Below are 25,713 nucleotides of genomic sequence, written 5' to 3'. Positions count from 1 at the left end.
GAATTATTTTCAGTTGAGAAACTCCACTTCTACATCAAAGATCTTGTAGTTATGAATTACTTATTATACTTTTTCTGCTGCTCAAAGATAACGATAACATTTCACATGAATGCTCCTCTCTTTCTTCACTCTTACAACCTTCTGAGAGATTCAGCACCTTGTAAACACTCAATATTGATTATTTAATACATGAAAAAACAAACAAAGGATACCTATGTAGTATGAAAATGTTCTCAGAGATTATTTCTTTTCAAAGATCATTTCTCATGCATTTGTCAGTATGATTTTTCTTGGGTGTCCCTGAAAGGATTTTTTTTTTAAACAAAAAGAGTTTTTTTTAACCCAGAAAAAAAATTCAAATGTTTTAGCATTTGAAATTAATAGCAATTTTATTAAAGTTTCAAATTCAAAAATCAGGGTTTTTAAATTCAGTAACAAATCATATTATCTTATTTACAAATCTAGTGAACTTTAACATCTACCTTTAAAGGAATCTTTTACTAATATTTGGTGTCATTTACAAGTCTAGTTAATTAAATTTCACATCTTTGGATTCAACCAACCTCAGATGAAAAACATTTAAAAAAAAAGACTTCTTTTTCTTGTCATTGTTCTCTAAACAATACCATATAACAACTATTTACATAGCTTTTACATTGTATTAGGTATTATAAGTAATCTAGAGACAATTTAAAGTATACAGGAAGACTGCATAGGTTATATGCAAATACTATGCCATTTTATATAAGGGACTTGAGCATCTTCAAGTTTTGGTACCTGCGGGGGTTGCTGGAACCGGTCCCCCGTGTTTACAGAGGAATGACTGTATTTTAAATGGTGTTTACAAATTTAATATATTAGCTTAAGCTAATGCTTCCAATTAGCAGAACTTACCCAAATACTTAGAATAATGAATAAGTTAAAATTACAAATTCAGTGAACCTTAAGTTCTTAAACATTTCAATACCTTTTCAAACTTTGTAAACTTATCTTAATCCTTTCAACTTCAAAAAATTGCAAACTCTAAAATTTAAAACTCAGTTATACATTTTAAATTTGAATCATAAGGCTAATATTTTAGATCCTCTAATAAACCAAATTTCTTAAATATTACAAATATTTTAATACAAACAAATTAATTTTACTGGTTTTTAGTTCATCATTTTATGTCACAGAGTTTTATCATTTAAGCAAATTGCATGGTGGTTAAGAGCTACTGCGAGTTATGACCGCTAACCAAAATGTCGGCAGTTCAAGTCTACCAGACCCTCCTTGGAAACGCTATGGAGCCCTGGTGGCAAAATTGTTCAACAGCTTGGCTGCTAACCAAAAGGTTGACAGTTTGAATCTACCAGCTGCTCCTTAGACACTTTATTGGGCAGTTCTACTCTGTCCTATAGGGTCGCTATGAGTCAGAATTGACTCAACAGCAAGGGGTTATACCAAGAAACCTGATTTAACTATTCCCAAATAGCAGGGTTATCCGTTCAGCAGGCTGATGTTGGACCAGAAGCTTTTGACCAGGGTGCCTCTAGAGCAGCAAACATCTAGGGCAATTTTTCCTGCAATGCTGTGGCCATTTGAGCCCTGTTTTATGGTCACTCTGCAACTATTGTTAGTTGCCATCACGCCGATTAGAACTCATGGCAACCCCATACGTGCAGAGAACTGCTCCATAGGCTTTGCAAGGCTGTTGACTTTTCAGAAGCAGATTGCCAGATCTGCCTTCCAAGATGCCACTGAGTGGGTTTGAACCACCAGCCTTTAGGCTACTAGTTGAATAGTTGACCATTTCCACTACCCAGTGACTCCTTAGCAACTAAACCAAACATAGACCAAATGCATTGTCATTGAGTCGTCCTACTCACAGAGACCCTACAGCACAGAGTAGAACTGCCCCATAGTGTTTCTAAGGACCATTTATGGATTCAAACTGCCGACCCTTTGGTTAGCAGCTGAGCTCTCAACCACTGCACCACCAGGGCTCCTTTAAATCCATTCTCCTCCATATGAGGTTGTCTCACAGCCCTCATCGGTGGATTCGGCTTACACATTACCTCATACTCAAAGTTGGATTGAACTAATTTATTTACTGCTTGACTCTATTCTTAATTTCTTCATATTATCCCTGTCAGTTAAAATACTTCTCAGAAGTATTTTAACGATATTCAGTCAGGCTTTGCATATCTTTTTGTCTGTGTCATGCTGAGGACAGTAGTCTTTTACCATTACTGAAACTCTTTAGGTTACTACATGATAGGAATGACCTGGGTAAAGGCTAGGTTTCATAGGTTCCTGGCATAAGCACTTTAATGCTTCCCTACCTTTTTGGAACCTGCTTTTGGGTAGTATACCTTGGCCTGTGAAGGACTGGCCCAGGATGACTTAGGCTGAGATGGTCTGGGCTGAGAGGACTTAGACTGGGAGCACTTAGGCTGAGTGCGTTTGGACTGGGGAGTATTAGGTTGGGAAGGTTTGGGCTGAGTGGGTGTGGACTGGTGGGCTTTAGGTTGGGAGGGCTGGGGCTGAGTTGGTTTTATTCGAGTGGGTTTGGGTTGAGAGAACACAGGTTGGGACGGTTGAGGCTGGGAGTGCTTGGGCTGATTAGATTTGGACTGAGAGCTGGGTGAAAGTTTGCTAGTGGACATGGGATACGGTTGTGTTTGGAAAGCTGGATTTGAAGGCCTACTCTGTGTCTTCTGCTGGGCACTTTGCCCACAGGACGGTCTAATGGGCTTTCGTGTGGTTCCTGCTGCTTGAAAGGCTTGATGACGAGGATCTTTTATGTGGGATGTTCTCATTACTTTTTCCGTTGCTGCAGCTAGCTGTGCTCCCTGAGCACAGGCTGGCCCAGGTTGTGGCTTTCCAACTCTTCCTGTTGGCTGTAAGCCCAGGGAATGGAAGTGACCTACCTGAGAGATCACTGCCCCAGACTTTCCAAAAGCTCCCATTGTTTCTGGTCTTTCAGGCCAGGCCTGTGCATGCTGAGAGATAGGTCTTGGTTGTCTCCCAAACATTCCATTCCAGTGACATCCCCCAGTGGTTCCTGAAAATTTCATGAATGTTTTATCCGAATAAAACCTCTGGGGTTGGAAGTATTGAAAACCAAAACTCTTACCTCGACTATGAGCCCTTGTGTTATGAAAGGTGAAAGGACGGAAACACTTAGGCCTCTGCTCTGGCCAAAAGGGGTGGCCTATAAGCCAGGAGGATTTCAAGGAAGCCTGGTTAAAGCTACCTCCAATCCTGGATGGTAAAGGCCAGGAGTTTTGTGGAAGAGACCTGAAAACTGAGGTGGAGTAGCTATTCTGAGGATTCTGGCTGACTGCACATATAACCCCAGTATCTCTTGTAGACATCTGAGCTGGGGTTTTTGGCTGACTATGTCTTTGTTGTCCCTTACTTTTAGCTGTTCCAGCCATGTTTTCACTAGGGGAAACCTGAATTCCTTGAGTGTTCTCACAGTCTTGGTCTACCTGAATCCCCAATTCCCTGGCCAGGGGGGCCATGTCTTTCATGGACACACATCTGAGTGAAGAGCACATCACTTCCTGGAGGGCAGCTTGAAGGCACTGCATGTCCTTCCCTCTATCCCCAGCTTCCTCGCCTTCTAAAAACAGTAGCTGTGATGGCTTCAATTCCAGGATCCTCTGAAAAATCTGAGCCTCTTCACTTTCCCTGGCCTGCGGACTGAGGACAAAGTAGCATTTTTCAAGTGCAGCTTCTCCTAAAAACCTTAGCAGGCTCCATTCCTTCTCACCTACGTAGTCGGTGAAAAAAAACACAGCTGAGGAAACTTCCATCAAAAAACCAAATTGCACGCAAAAACATTCTAGGTCTCCACGAAGGTTGGCCACAGCAACAGGCTTTTGAAAAAAACTAACGTTTTCCTTTAGATCATCGCCATCAGGAAAACACCAAGTTATCTCAACCAGGCCATCAGAGATTTGCCGGGGAAGCACCAAAGCAGGCGAATCCTGATGAAGAAAGATTTTGTGCGATTTCACCTGGGCAGGCCTGAGCAGTGCGTTGAGGATTTTGGACTTGGAGAAGCTACAGTATCCTAAACGAACAAAAGAGATGACAGGCATCTTGATGTGAGCCAGAAACTTTTCTGTATCCTCAGCAGGTCCTCCTGAGGACTGGGCTGACTGCTTCTTCACAATGTTCTTCATAGCCCCCAGCATGAAGATGATTTTGTTGTTTTCTGCATCAGGCAGTAGCAGGGGAAGAGCAAACTGGCATCGATACATGTTTGACATGACTTCGCATTGCAAAGAGCTGTCTGAACAAAGCATGGCAGCACAAAGGACATCAAAGGGGTTAATGGTCTGTTTGTCTCTAAGTTCCAAATTCTCCATTTCAGTTAGCAATTCCCCATTCCTGTCCTCGCTTGGAAACTTGTGCCTGAGAATCGAATCTCTGGCTGTCAAATCCAGTGCTTGAACTTTCATCAGGAAATTCCAAGCTAAATCTCCAGGAGTTTCAGGTGTCCATGTGTATCCTCGGTCTAAGGAAAACTGTTTAACAAAATCTGGCAGAAGCTTTCTGCTCCTATCCATGTTCAGACATGACAGGACGTCTTTAAACACTTTTTTTCTTTCTGTTGGAAAAAAGATACTCAGTGAATGCCATGTTTGGACTCTAAGCTTTCCTCAAAGACTTTTAAAATTAGATATGTAATTGATCTTCTCATTGCAAAAAGACCAAGCAATACAAATAAACTCAAAGTCCAAGAACTTTCATCATCCTGCCAATCCCACTTCACTTCTAAGAGATATGTCAATATGGATGTTTGCTTCCCATCCCTTTTCTACAAACATACATGTGTATACATATATAATGAATGTGATTTTATTTTTACATAAATGATATCATACTAAACACATGACCCCTTCAACCTCTTTTCACTAAATGGTATTTCTAGCAAATTCTTCTAAGTTTCTGTCTTAGTCATCTAGTGTTGCTATAACAAATACCACAAGTGGATGGCTTTAACAAATGGAAATTTATTTTCTCACAGTCTAATAGGCTTATTGACGCCAAACTCAGGGCGTCAGCTCCAGGGGAAGGCTTTCTCTGTCGGCTCTGGAGGGAGGTCCTTGTCATCAATCTTACCCTGGACTATGAGATTCTCCATGCAGGAACCTGGAGTCCAAAGGACGCACTCTGCTCCTGGCACTGCTTCTTTGGTGGTATGAGGTCCCCCCCTCTGCTCACTTCCCTTTTCTTTTAATCTCTTGAGAGATAAAAGGTGGTGCAGGCCACACCCCAGGGAAACTCCCTTTACATGGGATCAAGACATGATCTTAGTAAGAGTGTTACAATCCCACCCTAATCCTCTTTAATATAAAATTTCAATCACAAAATAGAGGACGACCACACAATACTGGGAATCATGGCCTAGCCAAGTTGACACATATTTTGGGGGGACACAATTCAATCCATGACACTCTCTATATATAATTTTATCCATTGCATGGTATTCCATGGTTTGGATGGGCCATTATTTATTTAACCATTGCCTGTTGATGATCATTTAGGTTTCTCCTTTTTTTTTTTTTGCTAATGTAATGTCGGAGGGGTCTTGTCTGAAAGCAGAGAATTCCAGAAAGATGCTTACCTGTGTTTTATTGACTATGCAAAGGCATTCAACTATGAGAATCATAAAAAATTATGGATAACACTGTGAAGCATGAGAACCCCAGAACACTTAATTCTGCTCATAAGGAACCCGTACACAGACCAAGAGTAAGTTGTTTGAACAGAACAAGGGGACACTCCATGGTTTAAAATCAGAAAAGATGTGTCTCAGGGTTACATCCTTTCACCATATTTACTCAATCTGTATGCGGAGCAAATAATATGAGAAACTGGACTATATGAAGAACAGGGCATCAGGATTGGAGGAAGGCTCATTAACAACCTGCAATTTGCAGATGACACAAGCTTGCTTGCTGAAAGTGAAGAGAACTTGAAGCACTTACTGAAGAAGATCAAAGACTACAGCCTTCAGTATGGATTACCCCTCAATATAAAGAAAACAAAAATCCTCACAACTGGACCAATATGCAGGATTATGATAAACAGAGAAAAGACTGAAGTTGTCAAGGATTTCATTTTACTTGGATCTACAATCAACACCTATGGAAGCACCAGTCAAAAAATCAAACGACATATTGCATCAGGAAAATCTGCTGCAAAAGACTTCTTTAAAGTGTTAAAACTCAAAGAAGTCACTTTGAGGACTAATGTACACCTGACCCACACTCATATGCCTCATATGCATGCAAAAAGTGAACAACAAATAAGAAAGACTGAAGAATTGATGCCTTTGAATTATAGTGTTGATGAAAAATATTGCATATACCATGGACTGCCAGAAGAATGAATAAATCCATCTTTGAAGAACTACAGCCAGAATGCTTCTTAGAAGTGAGAATGGAGAGACTTCATCTCACGTACTTTGGACATGTTATCAGGAGGGACCAGTCCCTGGAGAAGGATATCATGCTTGGAAAAGTAGAGGGTCAGTGAAAAAGAAGAAGACTTGCAACGAGATGGATTGACAACAGTGGCTGCCACAATGGACTAAAACATAGCAAAAATTGTGAGGATGGCACAGGACCGAGGAGTGTTTTGTTCTGTTACACATATGGTCATTATCAGTCAGAACCGACTTGATAGCACCTAACAACAACAATCCTTTTATGGAGGGATGAAAAATTTTGTCAGTGTCTCATTGTATACACATATGAGGAATTCTCTAGGTTAATACTGATTTCTTTCTGAATTTTATCTCTTGCGAAATTTTGGAGAAACTAAAGATTTGATTTCCATGAAAGTCTTCTCAGAATTTACACGCTACCCCTCATTTTTCCTGATATCCCAACTTTCAGTATATTTTCTAGCCACATCTTGGGAATAAGATGGGAATTAGTGAAGAAAGAGGATCACAATGGATCCTAGTTGTGGCAAGCTAGCAGGAGCTGCTTGGATCCCCCTCTAAAAATGGCCTAGAAGAATCTATACAAGTGAAAGTTGTTGTTAGATGGATTTCAGGAATTAACAAAAGTAACTATAAGGAACTCTTGGGTGGTGGAAAAGGTACTTAAACTGAAATATATGCTAGAGTAAGAAGGTAAAGGGGAATTGGCAGCTAACATGAAGGGTTCCCAGGTGAGGCAGTGAGAATATAAGTTGCAGGGAAACTTTTAAGTTCTCCTCTTGCCCATCCTCTACCTTGCTTTAGGATGACCATCCCCTGCTCCTTCAGCACAGAAATCAACACCCACACAGTCTAGGCCAGATGTTAGTGCTGATGAGATAACTGAATTCCCAAGTGGTGCAAATGGTTAAAGTGCTTAACTGCTGATTGAAAGACTGGAGGTTCAAGTGTCCCAAAGTTACCTCAGAAGAAGCTTTAGTAGTCTACTTCTGAAAAATCAGTCCTTGAAAACCCTATAAAGTACAGTTCTACTCTGACCCACATGGGGTCACCATGAGTTGGAGTCGACTCAACAGCAACTGTTTTTTTTTCCTTTAACTATTCTCAAGAATGTGAAAGAAAATAGGTCCATAATAAGTAACTAAATAAGAATTCACAGAAGAGAAATAGAAAGCATAAAAAGGAATAAAATAGAAATTCTATAAGTTAAAAACACAATATCTGAATTTTTTGAAACTCACAAGATGGGCTTAACAGCAGATTGGAGATGACAGATGAGTCACTACACTTAAAGGTAGATCAACAGAAATGTTCCAATCTGAAGAACAGAGAGAAAAAAATTAATAAAAAAATGAACAGAGCCTCAGAAACCTATGGAGGAATATCAAAAAGTCTAGCGTACATGTAATGGGGGTTTCAGAAAGAGAGGGGAGAGCAAATGCAGAAAAAAAAACAAAAACTTTTTTTTGACTAAAATAAGGGCTAAATTTTTTCCAAATTTGATTATTAAAAGTTACAGATTCAAGAAGCTCTGCAAATCCTGAAGAGGACAAAAACAGAGAAAACCACATCTAGACGCATCAGTCAAACTGCTGAAAAAAATCAATAAAAAAAAATCTTGAGGATAATCTGAGAAAAATGGCATGATACTTACAGAGGAAGAATGATAAAATGACTAAAGACTTATCTCTAGAAAAAATGGAAGCCAACAGTCAAGGAATGGCATCAAAAAAGTGCTGAAGGCAAAAAAAAAAAAAAATGCCAGTCCAGAATTATGTACTCAGGAAAAATATCCTTCTAGAATGAAGACACAATAAATATATTTTCGATAAACAAAATCTAAGAGGATTTAACACCAGCATACCTGCACTACAAAAAATAATAAAGTTCTTCAGGCTGAAGGCAAATAACATCAAATGGAAACTTGGATCTTCAGAAAGAAATGGTAATATATGGGTAAATACGAATAGTAAATACACGTAGTTTGCTGAACCCAACTACAAGCTGGAGGGGAATGGAGTTGATTGATACAGTCTATACAAGTTGGCCTTCTACAGCAAAGAGTATACAAGGCAACGTTGTAAGTCTTCCTGAGGCTTTGATTGGACACTGTGACTATTTTATGGGATGAAATTTAACATGACAAAAAGGATGAAGACCCTTTTCCTTTGAGTCAGATGCATTTGGACTTTTTTTTTTTTTCAGTTACCATTGCAAAGAATGGGAATTCCAGAACACTTATTTGTGCTCTTGAGGAACCTGTAGATACATCAAGAGGCAGTCATTCAAACAGGAAACAGAACATGGGGACACTGTGCGGTTTAAAGTCAGGAAAGGTGTGTGTCAGGTTTTCACTATACTTATTGACTCTGCATACTTGGGAAATAATCTGAGAAGCTGGACTATACGAAAGATGGGGCATCAGGATTGGAGAAAGACTCATTAACAACCTGGAATATGCAGATGACATAACCTTGCTTGCTGAAAGTGAAGGGAGCTTGAAGCACTTACTGATGAATATCGAAGACCACAGTCTTCACTATGGGGACCGTGGTCTCAGGGAACATCTAGATCAATTGGCATAACATAGTTTATAAAGAAAATGTTCCATGTTCTACTTTGGTAAGTAGCGTCTGGGGTCTTAAAAGCCTGAGAATGGTCATCTACAATACTCCACTGGTCTTGACCCTTCGGGAGCAAGGGAGAATGAAGAAAACTAAACATACAAGGGAAAGATTAGTCCAAAGGACTAATGAACCACATCTACCATGGCCTCCACCAGACTGAGCCCAGTACAACTAGATGGTGCCAGGCTACCACCACTGACTGCTCTGACAGGGACCGCAATAGAAGGTCCCAGACAGTGCTGGAGAAAAATGTAGAACAAAACTCTAACTCACAAAAAAAGACCAGACTTACTGGCCTGACAGAGACTGGAGAAACTGGAGAGTGTGGCCCCTAAACACCCTTTTGGCTCAGTAATGAAGTTACTCCCAAGGTTCACCCTTCAACCAAAGATTAGACTGGCCCATAAAACAAAACAAGACTAAAGGGGCACACCAGCCCAGGGATAAGGACTGGAAGCCAAGAAGGGACAGGAAAACTGGTAATATGGAACCCAAGGTAGAAGACGGAGAGTGTTGACATATCGTGGGGTTGTTAACCAATGTCATAAAACAATATGTGTACTAACTGCTTAATGAGAAACTAGTTTGCTCTGTAAACCTTCACCTAAAGTAAAATAATAAAAAAAAAAAAAAAGATCACAGCCTTCAGTGTGGATTACACCTCAACGTAAAGAAAACAAAAATCCTCATAACTGGACCGATATGATAAATGGAGAAAAGATCGAAGTTGTCAAGGATTTCATTTTACTTCAATCTATAATTAACACCCATGGAAGCAGCAGTCAAGAAATCAAAAAACACATTTCATTGGGCAAATCTGCCCATTGTTAAAAAGTAAAGATGTCACTTTAATGACTAAGTTTAGCCTGACCTAAACCATGGTGTTTCCAATCGACTAATATGAATGCAAAAGCTGGACAATGAATAAGGAAGACCAAAGAATGGACACTTTTGAATTACGGTGTCAGCGTCAAGCATCAAATATACCATGGACTGCCAAAAGAACCAACAAATCTGCCTAGGAAGAAGTACAGCCAGACTGCTCCTTAGAAGCAAGGATGGCGAGACTTCATCTCATGTACTTTGGACATGTTATCAGGAGTGATCTGTCCCTGGAGAAGGACATCATGCTTGGTAAAGCAGAGGGTCAGCAAAAAAGAGGAAGACCCTCAACAAGATGGACTGACACACTGGCTGCGACAATAGACTCAAGCATAACAATTGTGAGGGTGGTGCAGGACCGGGCAGTGTTTGGTTCTGTTGCCCATAGGGTCTCTATAAGTCAGAACTGACTTGATAGCACCTAATAACAACAGCCACTTGCAAAGACAAATATCACTCAGGAAAGAGATAGAGGACAGCCACATGTCTCCAGTCAACTAGAGGGGATTGGTAGCCATCAGATTTAGATTACAAGCCATAACTATTATTAAGACTTTCCTTGACCTCTGTCTTAGTCATCTAGTGCTGCTATAACAGAAATGCCACAAGTGGATGGCTTCAACAAAGAGAAATTTATTTTCTCACAGTCTAGTAGCTGAAAGTCCAAATTCAGGGTGTCAGCTCCAGCGGAAGGCTTTCTCTTTCTGTCGGCATTCTCATCAATCTTCCCCTGGACTAGGCGCTTCTTTGCATAGGAACCCTGGGTCCAAAGGACGTGCTTTGCTCCTGGCATTGCTTTCTCGGTAGTATGAGGTCCCCAACTCTCTGCTTTCTTCTCTTGCCTTTTTATCTCTTGAGAGATAAAAGGTGGTGCAGGCCACACCCCAGGGAAACTCCCTTTACATTGGATCAGGGATGCAACCTGGGTAAGGGTGGTGTTACACTCCAACCCTAATCCTCTTAACATAAAACTACAATCATAAAATGGAGGACAACCACACAATACTGGGAATCATGGCCTAACCAAGTTAACACATATTTTTGGGGGGACACAATTCAATCCATGACAACCTCTTTTGCTAAAGGTATTAGATTGATGGCAATAATAGCCCCAATTAATGGCTTCTTGATATCCATATCCTTTGCAATGATACTTTATAAGAGGTAGGCTATATTTCTCCAAACCTTGAATCTGGGTTGCTCTGTGACTAACTTTGGCCAACAGAATGTGACAGAAGTGATAACATGATAATTCTGAGCTTCAATCTCAAAAGGCCGTGACTACTTCTACTCTCTTTTCTCCCTCTCTCTCTCACTCCTTTGCTCTTGCCATAAGAACGCACCCCATCTAGGCTGTGAACAACCCCTGACTAGCCTGCTAAAAGATAAAAGACTAGTCTACAGTCCCCAGACATGTGAGAGAGCCCGGTCAGGATCAGAAAAGCTTCCTACCCAACTAGCAGCTGACCACAGATACATGAAGTGAGCTCAGAGACCAGAACTAACCAAACCACAGACACATAAACAATAATAAGTTCTCATTGTTTCAAGGAAAAGAATTTTGAGCCAGTTTGTTATGCAGCATTATCGTGGCAATAAATAACATAAAAAATTCAGGAAAACAAAACAATACCGTTTAGGCATACATAATAATATAATAATGTTACCTATGGGTTAAGGTGAGTAGGAATGGTGAAGAGAGGGAAAAAAAAAAAGAATAGGTAAATAAAAGGGTCTTTTTGAAGACCAATGATGATACTATGCAAGGAACTAATTAATTTAATTCTATGCAACAACTAGCATCCCTAAGTTGCGTAAACGGTTAAACACTTGGCTGTTAACAGAAAGGTTGGCAGTGAGTCTACTCAGAGGTGCCACAGAAGAAAGTCCTGGCAATCTACATCAGAAAAATCAGCCACTGAAAACCCTATGGAGGAGGCAAGGCCAAGATGCCTGACTAGGCTGAAGCTACCGCGGATCCCTCTTGCAACAAAGACCTGGAAAAACAAGTGAATCGATCATATACATGACAATCTACGAACCCTGACCATCAAACACAGAACTAAGGAGTCGACTTCAGTGACAGGGGAGCAAAAAGCCACGCGGTGAAGCAGTGACTGCTTCTGGAACCAGCATCCCCGCCACGGCTTTGAGCTCTCGTGATTCCCTGGCCCAGAGTGGTAGGGCTGATCGCAGCTTACTGGTATGGGGCAAGCATGGGACGCAGCCCTGACCCGTAACCCCCTGGAGTAACCTCAGCAGAGACTCAGCCAGCGTAAGCAGACTGCACACTGATGCAGCTGACAAGAGAACGAGAACCCATGGGGAAGCAGCGACTGTTTTCAGAGCCTGAAGCCAGCGTCCCAGTCAGAAAACCTTGGTGCTAGGCTTTGGACTAACTGCAGAGGAGCAGATCACGGCTTCCAGAGATGGCGCAAGCACGGGAGGCAGGCCTAACCCCCTGGGGTAACCTCGGCCGGAAACCCAGCCAGCACACGCAGGCTGCACACTGACGTGGCAGACAGGAGGAGAAATCATGGGGAGTCTGGAGTGCAGCGTCCCAGCCAGAAAACCTTGGTGCTGGGCTTTGGACTAGGAGCGGAGGAAATGATATTGGCTTCCTGAGGTGGCGCAAGCACAGGATGCAGGCCTGACCCTCGGGGGCAATCTCGATCCAGCCAGCGCACACAGGCTGCACACCCCTCTAGAATCTCAGATAAAACAGTCTTCACCAAACAAGATAAGTAACTTTGTCTATATTGCCACTCTCTCCTATCTATCTGATCCCTCCCCTCCCTGCCCCCGGAGGCTTCATTAACATTGGAATTTCCTGGGCCAGGGAGTGAAGTGCTCTGTGTTTTTGTTTTTGTTTTTTTTTCCTAACCCATTCTCCTGGCCTGAGAGAAGCAGCAATTAACAATCCGGGAGAGAAAAATCCTTCCCTGACTTCCCAAAACTGGTATAATACAGAACCAGCTCCAGCCAAGCAAAAGAGGTCCACAGTCTCTGGCTTTCATTCCTACAGGGAACCAGGTGGCTATTGAAATGCAAAGGCAATTCTGATAGAGATCTGACTGTAATTGTTTCAACAAAGCAGTGGAAAGACAAGTTTTGGAGGTCTGATACCTCTCTACCTATTAAACAGAGCCCTCACTGATCCACAGCAGGGAACTGAGGGCTAAAGCTCCACCCACACCACCTAGCCACCTGCTAAAGTGGTCTGAGAATAGTGACGCCTACCAATCTTTAGAGGTACAAGCACTGGGTGCCTAAGGTACAGCAGCAGAGCCCACCCACCAAAGTGCTCTGGGAATAGAGACACTCCTACCTCACTGGCAAGTGGGGGAAGGCTGTCAGCATCCTGCCCCCCTCAGAGTGTGACCCCCTGCCACTACTAGAATCTGGTGCATACAACCATCACCACTACTCCTCTAAGTAAATAGGTTACAGCCTACACCACACTAGAGGTGACCCACAATCAGCACACCTAAGCTGATTCTATTCAAGAATAGTGAATGGACTCATAGGCTCATATATCTGGTAACAGCTCAAACCAGCTAGTAATAGGACATAAGTGATTCAAAGGCTACAACAATCAAGATAGTGCAATCTAGTAGCCCATCTGGATATATTGAAACAAAACAAAACAAGAAGATAAGACTCAGTGAGCAAATATAAAATAAATCATTACAATATCTTATAGATGGCTCAGAGACAGCAGTCAATATCAAATCACATAAAGAAGCAGACCATGATTGCTTTTACAAATCCCCAAATTAAAGAATCAAAATCTTTCCCAAATGAAGATACAATCCTGGAATTGCCAGATGTAGAATATAAAAAACTAATATACAGAATACTTCAAGACATCAGGAATGACCTCAGAAATGAAATAAGGCAATCTTAAAAACAAGGAACACACTGATAAAGCAGTTGAAGAAATCAAAAAGATTATTCAAGAACACAGTGGAAAAATTAATAAGCTGCAAGAATCCATAGCGAGACAGCATTCAGAATTCTAAAAGATTAACAATAAAATTACAGAATTAGACAACTCCATAGGAAGTCAGAGGAGCAGAATCAAGGAATTGGAATGCAGAGTGGGGGAGTTAGAGGATAAGGCAATTGACAACAATATAGTTGAAGAAAAATCAGATAAAAGAATTAAAAAAAAATGAAGAAACCCTAAGAATCATGTGGGACTCTATCAAGGAGAATAATTTGCGGGTGATTGGAGTTCCCAAATAGGGAGGGATAACAGAAAATACAGATAGAATAGTTGGAGATCTGTTGGCAGAAAACTTCCCTGGCATCATGAAAGATCGAAGGTATCTATCCAAGGTGCTCATCGAACACCATATAAGATAGATCCCAAAAGAAAATCACCAGGGCATATTATCATCAAACTTGCCAAAACCAAAGATAAAAGAGAAAATTTCAAAAGCAGCCAGGGATAAACAAAAAGTCACCTACAAAGGAGAATCAATAAGTTCAGACTACTCGGCAGAAACCATGCAGTCAAGAAGGCAATGGAATGACATATATAGAGCACTGAAGGAGAAAAACTGCCAGCCAAGAATCATATATCCAGCAAAACTCTCCCTCAAATATGAAGGTGAAATTAATGCATTTACAGGAAAACACAAGCTTAGAGAATTTGCAAAAACCAAACCAAAGCTGCAAGAATTACTAAAGGAAATTGTTTGGTCAGAAAATCAATAATATCAGATACCAACACAACACAAGGTCACAGAACAGAACATCCTGATATCAACTCAAATAGGGAAATCACAAAAACAAATTAAGATTAATTTAAACAAGAAAAAAATGCTCAAAACAGGGAATCATTGAAGTCATTATGTAAAAGATTACAATAATCAAAAAAGAGGGACTAAATACAGGAGGCATAGATCTTCCATATGGAGAGGAAAACAAGGCGATATAGGATGATAAAAGTTAGGGTTTTACTTAGAAAAATAGGGGTAAATATTAAGGTAACCACAAAGAGGTCTAACAATTCCATACTTCAAAATAAAAACCAAGATAAACATAACGACTCAGCAAAAATAAATTCTACTACTATGAAACTGAGGAACACAATTTACAAAGAAAAACTTCTCAGCACAAAAAAGTAAGTGGAAAAATGAAATTGTCAACAACAAAACACACAAAAAACTGCATCAAAATGACAGCACTAAACTCATACTTATCTATAATTATGCTGAATGCAAATGGACTAAATGCACCAATAAAGAGACAGAGTTGCAGACTGGATTAAAAAACAAGATCCGTCTATATGCTGCCTACAAGAGACACACCTTTGACTGAGAGACACAAATAAACTAAAACTCAAAGGATGGAAAAAACATATCAAGCAAACAACAATCAAAAAAGAGCAGGAGTGGCAATATTAATTTCTGACAAAGTAGACTTTAAAGTTAAACCCACCACAAGGATAAAGAAGGACACTACATAATGATTAAAGGGACAATTTACCAGGAAGATATAACCATATAAAATATTTATGCACCCAATGACAGGGCTACAAGATACATAAAACAAACTTTAACAGAATTGAAAAGAAAGATAGACACCTCCACAATTATAGTAGGAGACTTCAACACATCACTTTTGGTGAAGGATAGGACTTCCAGTAAGAAGCTCAACAGAGACACGGAAGATCTAATTGCTACTATCAACCAACTTGATCTCATAGACTTATACAGAACACTCCACCCAACAGCTGCAAAGTAAACTTTTTTTTCTGGTGCACATGGAACATTCTCTAGAATAGATCACATATTAAGTCATAAAACAAATCTTTGCAGAATCCAAAACACTGAAGTATTACAAAGCATCTTCTCAGACCATAAGGCCATAAAGGTAGAAATAAACAACAGAAAAATCAGGGAAAAGAAATCAAACACTTGGAAACTGAACAACACCCTACTCAAAAAAGACAAGGTTATAGAAGACATTACAGAGGGAATAAAGAAATTCATAGAATGCAATGAGACTGAAAACACTTCCTATCAAAACCTCTGGGACACAACGAAAGCAGTGCTCAGAGGTCAATTTATATCAATAAATGCACACATATATAAAGAAGAAAGAGCCAAAATCAGAGCACTGTCCTACAACTTAACAAATAGAAAGCAAGCAACAAAAGAATCCATCAGGCACCAGAAGAAAACAAATAATAAAAATTAGAGCAGAATTAAATGAATTAGAGCAGAGAAAAACAATTGAAAGAATTAACAAAACCAAAAGCTGGTTCTTTGAAAAAATCAACAAAATTGATAAACCACTGGCCAGACTGACTAAAGAAATACAGGAAAGGAAACGAATAACCCGAATAAGAAATGAAATGGGCCATATCACAACAGACCCAATTAAAATTAAAAGAATCATATCAGATTACTACAAAAAATTCTACTCTAACAAATTTGAAAACCCAGAAGAAATGGATGAATTCCTAGAAACACACTACCTATCTAAACTAACACAATCAGAAATAGAAAAACTAAATAGACGCATAACAAAAAAAGAGACTGAAAAGGCAATCACAAAACTCCCAACAAAAAAAAACCCTGGCCCGGATGGCTTCACTGCAGAGTTCTACCAAACTTTCAGAGAAGAGTTAACACCACTACTACTAAAGGTATTTCAAAGCATACAAAAGGATGGAATACTACCTAACTCATTCTATGAAGCCACCATATCCCTGATACCAAAACCAGGTAGACACCACAAAAAAAGAAAATTACAGACCTATATCCCTCATGAACATAGATGCAAAAATCCTCAACAAAATTCTAGCCAATAGAATTCAACAACATATCAAAAAAATAATTCACCATGACCAAGTGGGATTTACTCCAGGTTTTTTTAGTATGCAAGGTTGCTTCAATATTAGAAAAACAATTAATGTAATCCACCACGAAAGTAAAACAAAAGACAAAAACCACATGATCTTATCAATTGATGCAGAAAAGGCATTTGACAAAGTCCAACACCCATGCATGATAAAAACTCTCAGCAAAATAGGAATAGAAGGAAAATTCCTGAAGATAATAAAGGGCACCTATACAAAGCCAACAGCCAACATCACCCTAAATGGAGAGAGTCTGAAAGCATTTCCCTTGAGAACGGGAACCAGACAAGAGTGCCCTTTATGACTGCTCTTATTCAACATTGTGCTGGAAGTTCTAGCCAGAGCAATTAGGCTAGACAAAGAAATAAAGGGCATCCAGATTGGCAAGGAAGAAGTAAAATTATCTCTATTTGCAGACAACATGATCTTATACACAGAAAACCCTAAGGAATCCTCAAGAAAACTACTGAAACTAATAGAAGAGTTCAGCAGGGTTTCAGGTTACAAGGTAAACACAAAAATCAGTTGGATTCCTCTACATCAACAAAAAGAACATTGAAGAGGAAATCACCAAATCAATACCATTCACGCTAGCCCCCAAAGAAGATAAAATACTTAGGAATAAATCTTACTAAAGATGTAAAAGACCTATACAAAGAAAACTACAAGGTGCTACTGCAAGAAACTAAAAGAGACCTACATAAGTGGAAAAACACACTTTGCTCATGGATAGGAAGACTTAACATTATAAAAATGTCTATTCTACCAAAAGACATCTATATATACAATGCACTTCCGATCCAAATTCCAATGACATTTTTTAATGTGATGGAGAAACAAATCACCAACTTCATATGGAAGGGAAAGAAGCTCCCGATAAGTAAAGTATTACTGAAAAAGAAGAACGAAGTGGGAGGCCTCACTCTACCTGATTTTAGAACATATTATACAGCCACAGTAGTCAAAACAGCCTGGTACTGGTACAACAGACACATAGACCAACGGAACAGAATTTAGAACTCAGACATAAATCCATCCACATATGAGCAGCTGATATTTAACAAAGGCTTAGTGTCAGTTAATTGGGGAAAAGATAGTCTTTTTAACAAATGATGCTGGCATAACTGGATATCCATTTGCAAAAAAAAGAAACAGGACCCATACCTCACACCATGCACAAAACTAACTCCAAATGGATCAAAGATCTAAACATAAAGTCTAAAACGATAAAGATCATGGAAGAAAAAACAGGGACATTGTTAGAAGCACTAATACAAGGCACGAACAGAATACAAAACATTACTAAAAATGACGAAGAGAAACCAGATAACTGGGAGCTCCTAAAAATCAAACACCTATGCTCATCCAAAGACTTCACCAAAAGGGTAAAAAGACCACCTTCAGACTGGGAAAAAATTTTCAGCTATGACATCTCTGACCAGTGCCTGATCTCTAATATCTACATGATTCTGTGAAAACACAACCACAAAAAGACAAACAACCCAATTAAAAGTTGGGCAAAGGATATGAACAGGCACTTCACTAAAGAAGACATTCAGGTGGCTAACAGATACATGAGGAAATGCTCTCGATCATTAGCCATTAGAGAAATGCAAATTAAAACTACAATGAGATTTCATCTCACTCCAACATTAATCCAAAAAACACAAAATAATAAATGTTGGAGAGAGGGGAATACTTATACACTGCTGGTGGGAATGTAAAATAGTACAACCACTTTGGAAATTGATTTGGTGTTTCCTTAAAAAGCTAGAAATAGAACTACCATGCAACCCAGCAATCCCACTCCTCGGAACATATCCTAGAGAAATAAGAGCCTTTACAAGAAAAGATATATGCACACCCATGTTTATTGCAGCACTGTTTACAACAGCAAAAAGCTGGAAGCAACCAAGGTGTCCATCAGCGGATGAATGGATAAATAAATTATGGCATATTCACACAATGGAATACTATGCAGCAATAAAGAACATTGAGGAATCTGTGAAACATTTCATAACATGGGGGAACCTGGAAGGCATTATGCTGAGTGAAATTAGTCAGCTGCAAAAGGACAAATATTGTATAAGACCACTATTATAAAAAAAAGATCTTGAGAAATAGTTTAAACTGAGAAGAACACATTCTTTTGTGGTTAGGGGAGGGGGGAGGGAGGGAGGGTGGGAGAGGGTTACTTACTGATTAGATAGTAGATAAGGCCTACTTTAGGTGAAGGGAAGGACAACACTCAATACAGGGGAGGTCAACACAACTGGACTAAACCCGAAGCAAAGAAGTTTCCTGAATAAACAGAATGCTTTGAAGGTCAGCAAAGCAGGAGCAGGGGTTTGGGGACTATGGCTTCAGGGGACATCTAAGTGAATTTGCAAAATAAAATCTATTAAGAAAACATTCTGCATGCCACTTTGAAGTGTGGTGTCTGGGGTCTTAAATGCTAGCAAGCGGCCATCTAAGATGCATCAATGAGTCTCAACTCACCTGGATCAAAGAAGAATGAAGAACACCAAGCTCACAAGGTAATTATGAGCCCAACAGACAGATAGGGCTACATGAACTAGAGTCTACATCATCCTGAGACCAGAAGAACTAGATGGTGTCCAGCCACAACCGATGACTGCCCTGACAGGGAGCACAACAGAGAACCCCTGAGGGAGCAGGAGAACAGTGGGATGCAGACCCCAAATTCTCATAAAAAGACCAGACTTAATGGTCTGACTGAGACTAGAAGGACCCTGGTGGTCAGGGTCCCCAAACCTTCTGTTTGCCCAGGACACGAACCATTCCCGAAGCCAACTCTTCAGACATGGATTGGACCAGACAATGGGTTGGAGAGAGATGCTGATGAGAAGTGAACTACTTGCACCATGTGGACACTTGAGACTATGTTGGCATCTCCTGTCTGGAGGGGAGATGGGAGGGTAGAGGGGGTTAGAAGCTGGCAAAATGGTCACGAAAGGAGAGATTGGAAGGAGGGAGCGGGCTGACTTATTAGGGGGAGAGTAAATGGGAGTATGTACTAAGGTGTATATAAGTTTATATGTGAGAGACTGACTTGATTTGTAAACTTTCACCTAAAGCACAATAAAAATTATTTAAAAAAAAAAAAAACCTATGGAACACAGTTCTACTCTGACACACATGGGATTGCCATGAGTTGGAATCAACTCAATGGTAACTGGTTTGGTTTTGGTTTATGCAACGACTAAAATATATAAATAAATAAAAATTAATAGAACCTAAAAGCAACTATGTGTTGGGAAGGTATATGGGAATGGGCGGGAGGAAGAAATCACTCTTTTCCAACTTAAGTAGAACTGGGATGTGAGCCTCCAGGACTGAAAATGACCTGGTAGCTACCTTCCCATTCCCATTCTCTATTGAGAACTCAATGATGTTTCCTTTCCCAGACAATATCCCCTCAAGTGAAGTATTTTTCATATTTTCAATTTTCATTAAGAAATATTCAAATTCAATGGCAAAAGTTGAATGACAGATATTTACAGAAACAACAACAAAAAAGAGAGGGTAGCTGCTGGTGCTGTTTATGTACAAACACCTCATGGGGTTTCGTTCCTTGGTTTGGAGGTTTAGGGTTATGGTTTCATGAGACATCCCAGTTAATTGGCCTAATAATGTGTTCAGGGCTTCTGTTCCATCTCTTCGTTCATTGTATAGTGCCTGGGGTCTTAAAAGCTTAAAAGCCATCCAAGGCACAATTGGTCTCTATTCACCTGGAGCAACAGAGGAAGAAGGAGAGTCAGGAATAGGAGGAAGAAATGGAATGGGTGGCTAATTGCCTCCATAAATAACTACCTCCTTTGCCATGAGACCAGAAGAACTGGTTGGTGCCCAGCTACCATTACTGAACATTCTGAGCAAAGATTCTATAGAAGAACCCTGATCAAACGGGGAAAAATACAGAACAGAATCTCAAATTCTCATGGAATCCAGACTTTGTAGACCCATGGAGGCTGAATGAACCCCTGAAACCACTGCCCTCATATAATCTTTAAACCTTAAACCAAAAATATCCCTTGAAGTCTTCTTAAAACCATACAATAATTTAGCTTAACTAGTAAAGAATGTCTGCCTGGAGCTATGCTTTTTTTGAGGACTATCTATATGGGATCAAATTGACAACAGAAGCTTGAAAGATTAGATAGAAATCTTAGGGGGCAGTGAGTTTATGTCAACAGGGGAAGAACAACTTGGAAAAGGAGGGTGAGAATGGTTGCACAACTCAAAGAATGTAATCAATGTCACTGAATTGTACAGGTAGAAATTATTGGTGTATGTTCTGCTGTGTATATTCTCAACAACAAAAATAAATTATTTTAAAAAATACATTTTCCATATGACCCAGCTATCCCATTTCTAGGTATTTATCCAGTAGAAATGAAATCATACGTCAGCACAGACTTGTACGAAGTAGACTAGTATTTGCCTAGAACCCCGGTTTGTACATGGGAGGAGCTGGAGGGTAAGGGGGTCGTCTAGGAAGAAACACGGGGAACTTTTTAGGGAAATGGAAATGTTGTGTATCTTGATCATGGTAACCCAGTGCCATCGAGTCGTAGTAGTCATGTATAAATTTTAAAACCTCATCAAAATACCCACTTAAAATGGGTGCATTTTATTACATGTAACTACTCCTCAATGAAGTTGTTTTAAAATATTAAAAATATGTATTCTAATTTAAGAAACTGATAAAATTTTCCTCATCAAGGCGAGATATGGACTGGATCATGCCTAGTAACAATATTTGAGAATCTTACCCATTCACTACAAATTCCTCTGATTGTCTCCACTTCAAGATTTAGGCCCAACTTAAAGCACTAAAATGAGTAAAGTGGTTTAATGTGAAAATAGAGGTAACCTTAAAATGATATGCATGATGGAAAATGACTGTAGAAGCCTGTAAGCTGACAATCAATACTTACATTTGCTTGTATTGTCCATCACGTCCTAGGTCCTGGGTGCTCCTCCCTATCAACACCCACCTCTGAGCAGATGCCAGGTTCAAGAGGCACAAGAAATTTCTGAGTAGCTGCTTTTCTGGTGGCATATGGCATCCTCCCTCATCCCTCCTCCCCACTATGTCATGGCAGTCTAAAAAGAAATTGTTGCCTAACTAAACTACACACATCAAATGTTGGCATCATTCCCATACCTTCCATACTTTTCTTCTCCTCCTCTTCCAATAACATGCCAGTTTCCGACTCCTCATAACTCTGCTCATCATCAGAGAACTCTGTGGGTTCTGAATTCTCAGAGTCCTCTTCACCATAGTATACAACCTGCTCTGGGTCATAGTCCTCCTCTTCTACAGTGCTTTCTGCATCTTCAAAGTACCCAACAGATCCTAGATATTCTTCTTTTCCCAGGTATAATGAATCATCTGGTTCCTCGTCTCTCTGTGCATCCCTTAAATATGCAATAGTTGATGGAATTTCATATTCAACATCCTCAACTGAATGTGAGAATGTGTCTTTTGGTGTGCTGCATACCTTCTCATTCTCCTCCTTAGAGGACAAAGCAGTTTCCCTGTCACGAATTTTCTTGTCCCCAAAAGGCTCAGAGGTTTCCAAATCCAATTGTCCTTTCTCTTTGAAGAACGCTGTGATCTCAGGGTTCTCAGGCTGTTTCTCCCCGGAGAAAAAAGTATCTTCTGAATTCTTGCTTACCCCCGTAGATTGAGAAGGTTCTATAGTCTCATGTTTTAAAAACTCTGAAAAGGACAAGAAAGTTCTTGTTGTGTTTTTCCAAATTAACAAAAGAAATTTGATAACTTGAGTTTCCAAGGCCTCAAAGCATCCTCCCTCCTCTTCATTTCACTGGAGGATAGGAATACCTACCACTTCCTACATAACTCGCATGGCTCCAAACCAACTGTCAGAACTTTTTCCCGATGAAGAAAATCAGATTACGCTTTGCCTTGCTCACTAGTTTGGGTCCTCCGTAAAACCAAACCAAAACCAAACCCATTGCCAATGAGTCTATTCTGACTCATGGCAACCCTACAGGACAGAGTAGAACTGCCCCACAGGGTTTCCAAGGAGCAGCTGGTGGATTTGAACTGCTGACCTTTTGGTTAGCAGCCCAGCTCTTAACCACTATGCCACCAGGGCTCCCAGCAACCTCAAAAGGTAAAGAAGTAAACCATAAAATTTTAAGCCGATGAACAGTGTTTACTTGTGGATTTCTGTGACCCGCAACCTATTCAAACTTTCTGCAGCCATTGCTGATGGACTCTGAACTCAATTTCTAATCAGGAAGCAAACAGCTCTAATTTGGAATAGTAGGTTCTAAAAATAATAAAATCTATTTTTCTAACCAAGTAAGTCTTGTCCTACATTAAAGTCCATCAACATTCACCTTTTTATCAAGTCTCTGCCTCTCTAATGTCTTCTCTTAAAATAATCCTGAATATTGTTTAGGTTACTAGAAAAGGAGCTATATCAACCTCTAGTGGTAAATCTACAGAAGTGCTAAACAATCCACTCCGGGAGAACTGTTCTTTATCCCCTAAAACCAAAAAATAAATAAACAAAACAGAACCCATTGCCACTGAGTCGATTCTGGCTCATAGTGACCCTACAGGATGGAGAACTGCCCCACGGGGTTTCCAAGGCTGTAAATCTTTAGGGAAGCAGAATGACACATCTTTCTCCCATTGAGATTCAAACAGCTGACCTTTTGATTAGCAGCCCAGCGTTTAACTAGTGCGCCACCAGGACTCCTCTTATCCCCTACCCAAACCAAACTAAACCAAACCAAACCCGTTGCTGTCAAGTCAATTCCAACACGAAGTGACCCTACAGAACAGGGTAGAACTGCCCCATAGGGTTTCCAAGGAGCGGCTGGCGGATTTGAACTGCTGATCTTGTGGTTAGCAGCCAAGCTCTTAACCACTGTACCACTAGGGCTCCCCTTATCCCCTAGGCCACTACATATTTTTGAACACTTAAGAATTAGCATCTAAATTGTTCTAGAAAACTGAGATTCAGCTGGCATTCTTATCACAAAAGAAAGTGAAATTACTGATCCACCATCTATGTGTGCTAAAAATTATTTTTCCTCTATTTTCAAAATGGCTATTTTCAAGATGCAGCATGTGGTCTGGGGGGCTGCTAATGTCCGTGAATTCACTTCGTTGGTAAACAAACCCCGGACGGTGTCATCCTTAACCATATTCTCTTTCCAACTGTATTTCAAGGTGCAGCTGTCAGAACAATGAGCAATTTGCACTGACACTAAAACAACTGCCAAGTTTTGGGGACAGTATGAACAAGTTATCAGTCCCCTAAATCAATGAATTATGTTGTTCCCAGCTTTTTAAAATTTGGACATTTTCCCCTGATATCATATTTCATTGAAGATTATCTCCCAGGGAAAAACAAAAATAAGAGTCGATAATTTTCTTTTTTCAGAAAATCTGTCCCTTCACCCCCTCAAAGAGTGAAAAACTTCAAAATTCAACTTACCGTGCCTTAAACTTAAGTCCCAAATGGTAGCTGACTCTGGAAAAGTACTACCTAAACACTGGAGAAAATGCAGACAGCTCATTTCTCCCTTTTTCTGTACCAAAATTAGCAGCTTCCGACTTTTCTTCAGGGGATCTGGAACATTCTCCAAAATCTCGTACTCTTCTTCAGAAATCAGCCTCCGAGAGGTTAACGTGTCTAAGACAGTATCAGGGTCTTGCTGGAGGATTTCAAGTAACTTTTTTCGTTCTCTTTCTATGATCTCTGACGGAACACCGTCAGTAGCCATTGTTTCAGTTTTCTGCAAACCAGGAAGCAGATTAGGAAGTGGTTCTGATAGCTAGGCGGAGCCTCGGTTCAGTGGTAGCAGCTAACTGCAAGGTTCAGTGGTTTCAACCCAGCAGCGGCTCCCTGGGAGAAAGATGCAGCAGGCGGTTTGGGGAAAGGTTTACAGCCTTGGAAACCCTATGAAGCATCTCTACTCTGTCCTATAGGTTCACTACATGAGTTGGAATCCGCTGCACAGGAACGGGTTTGGGGTTTTTTGTGTTTTTTTTTGGTTTGTTTGTTTTCTGTGCTAGATAAATAAATATAAGTTAAAAGAAAAAAAGAAAAGCACAGAAAAATTCTTTTGACAAAGTTCTCAAATGTCAATGACACCCAGTGTTGGAGAGGGCAGAAACAAACAAGCCCAGTGGGGGAATCTCACCCTGGCTCCCTGCAGATTATTTGCTCTTTTGATGACTGAGTTTTCATCATGACTCAGTGCCAGGATCACCTCCTGGGAGCCTTTCTTCAACTTCTGGTTGGAATAGATACTCCCTGCTCTGGACTCTACATGGTGATAAGAACGTAAATTAATTCTCTTTGGAGAGCAATCTGGCAATATCCAGCAATACTAAATAGATAAACTGATCAAAATTAATGCCCTTTAATCCAGCAATTCCATTTTTCGAAAATTATCTTAAGGAACTAATCAGACTAATGCCCAACAATCTGTGTTGCAAGATTGTTTATAATGGTGAGAAAATTGAAAATAATTAAAATGTTTATCAATTTGGGGTTTTGTGGAATAAATTATGAAACACAATAGTGAACAGCTCCAAAAAAATGAAATAGATCTATATGCAATGACAAGTAACAATATCCATGATAAATTGTTACAGTAAATAAATGAGTTATGGACCTCATTTTTGTTAAAAATATTAATACGTATATGTATTTAGATATACATTATATTAAAAAAAAAAAAGTCAAGAAAAAGATAACCCTAAACCTTAACACTGTTTATTCCTGGGGATATGATTACAGAGGTATTTACACTTTGCTTTTTTTTTTTTTTATTGTAAATGTTACTCTTTAATGTCTTACTTTTTT

At 39.9% G+C, this 25,713-nt stretch overlaps 1 protein-coding gene across 1 annotated transcript; it reads right to left on the bottom strand.

Annotated features, from left to right (window-relative positions):
* Positions 1-403: 403 nt before the first annotated feature.
* Positions 404-24,650, bottom strand: CARD6 (caspase recruitment domain family member 6). Its single transcript, XM_049862915.1, has 3 exons — positions 24,337-24,650; positions 22,023-22,580; positions 404-4,603 (listed from the first exon to the last, which is right to left on the bottom strand). The coding sequence occupies exons 1-3, from the start codon at positions 24,623-24,625 to the stop codon at positions 2,310-2,312; spliced, it is 3,141 nt and encodes a 1,046-aa protein (XP_049718872.1). The 5' UTR covers positions 24,626-24,650; the 3' UTR covers positions 404-2,309.
* Between the last annotated feature and the right edge of the window lie 1,063 nt (positions 24,651-25,713).

This window comes from Elephas maximus, chromosome 2 (assembly GCF_024166365.1).
Source record: "Elephas maximus indicus isolate mEleMax1 chromosome 2, mEleMax1 primary haplotype, whole genome shotgun sequence".
Classification (NCBI taxonomy): domain Eukaryota; kingdom Metazoa; phylum Chordata; class Mammalia; order Proboscidea; family Elephantidae; genus Elephas; species Elephas maximus.
Note: the sequence above shows the minus strand (reverse complement) of the source record. Positions and strands in the feature narration are given on the sequence as shown.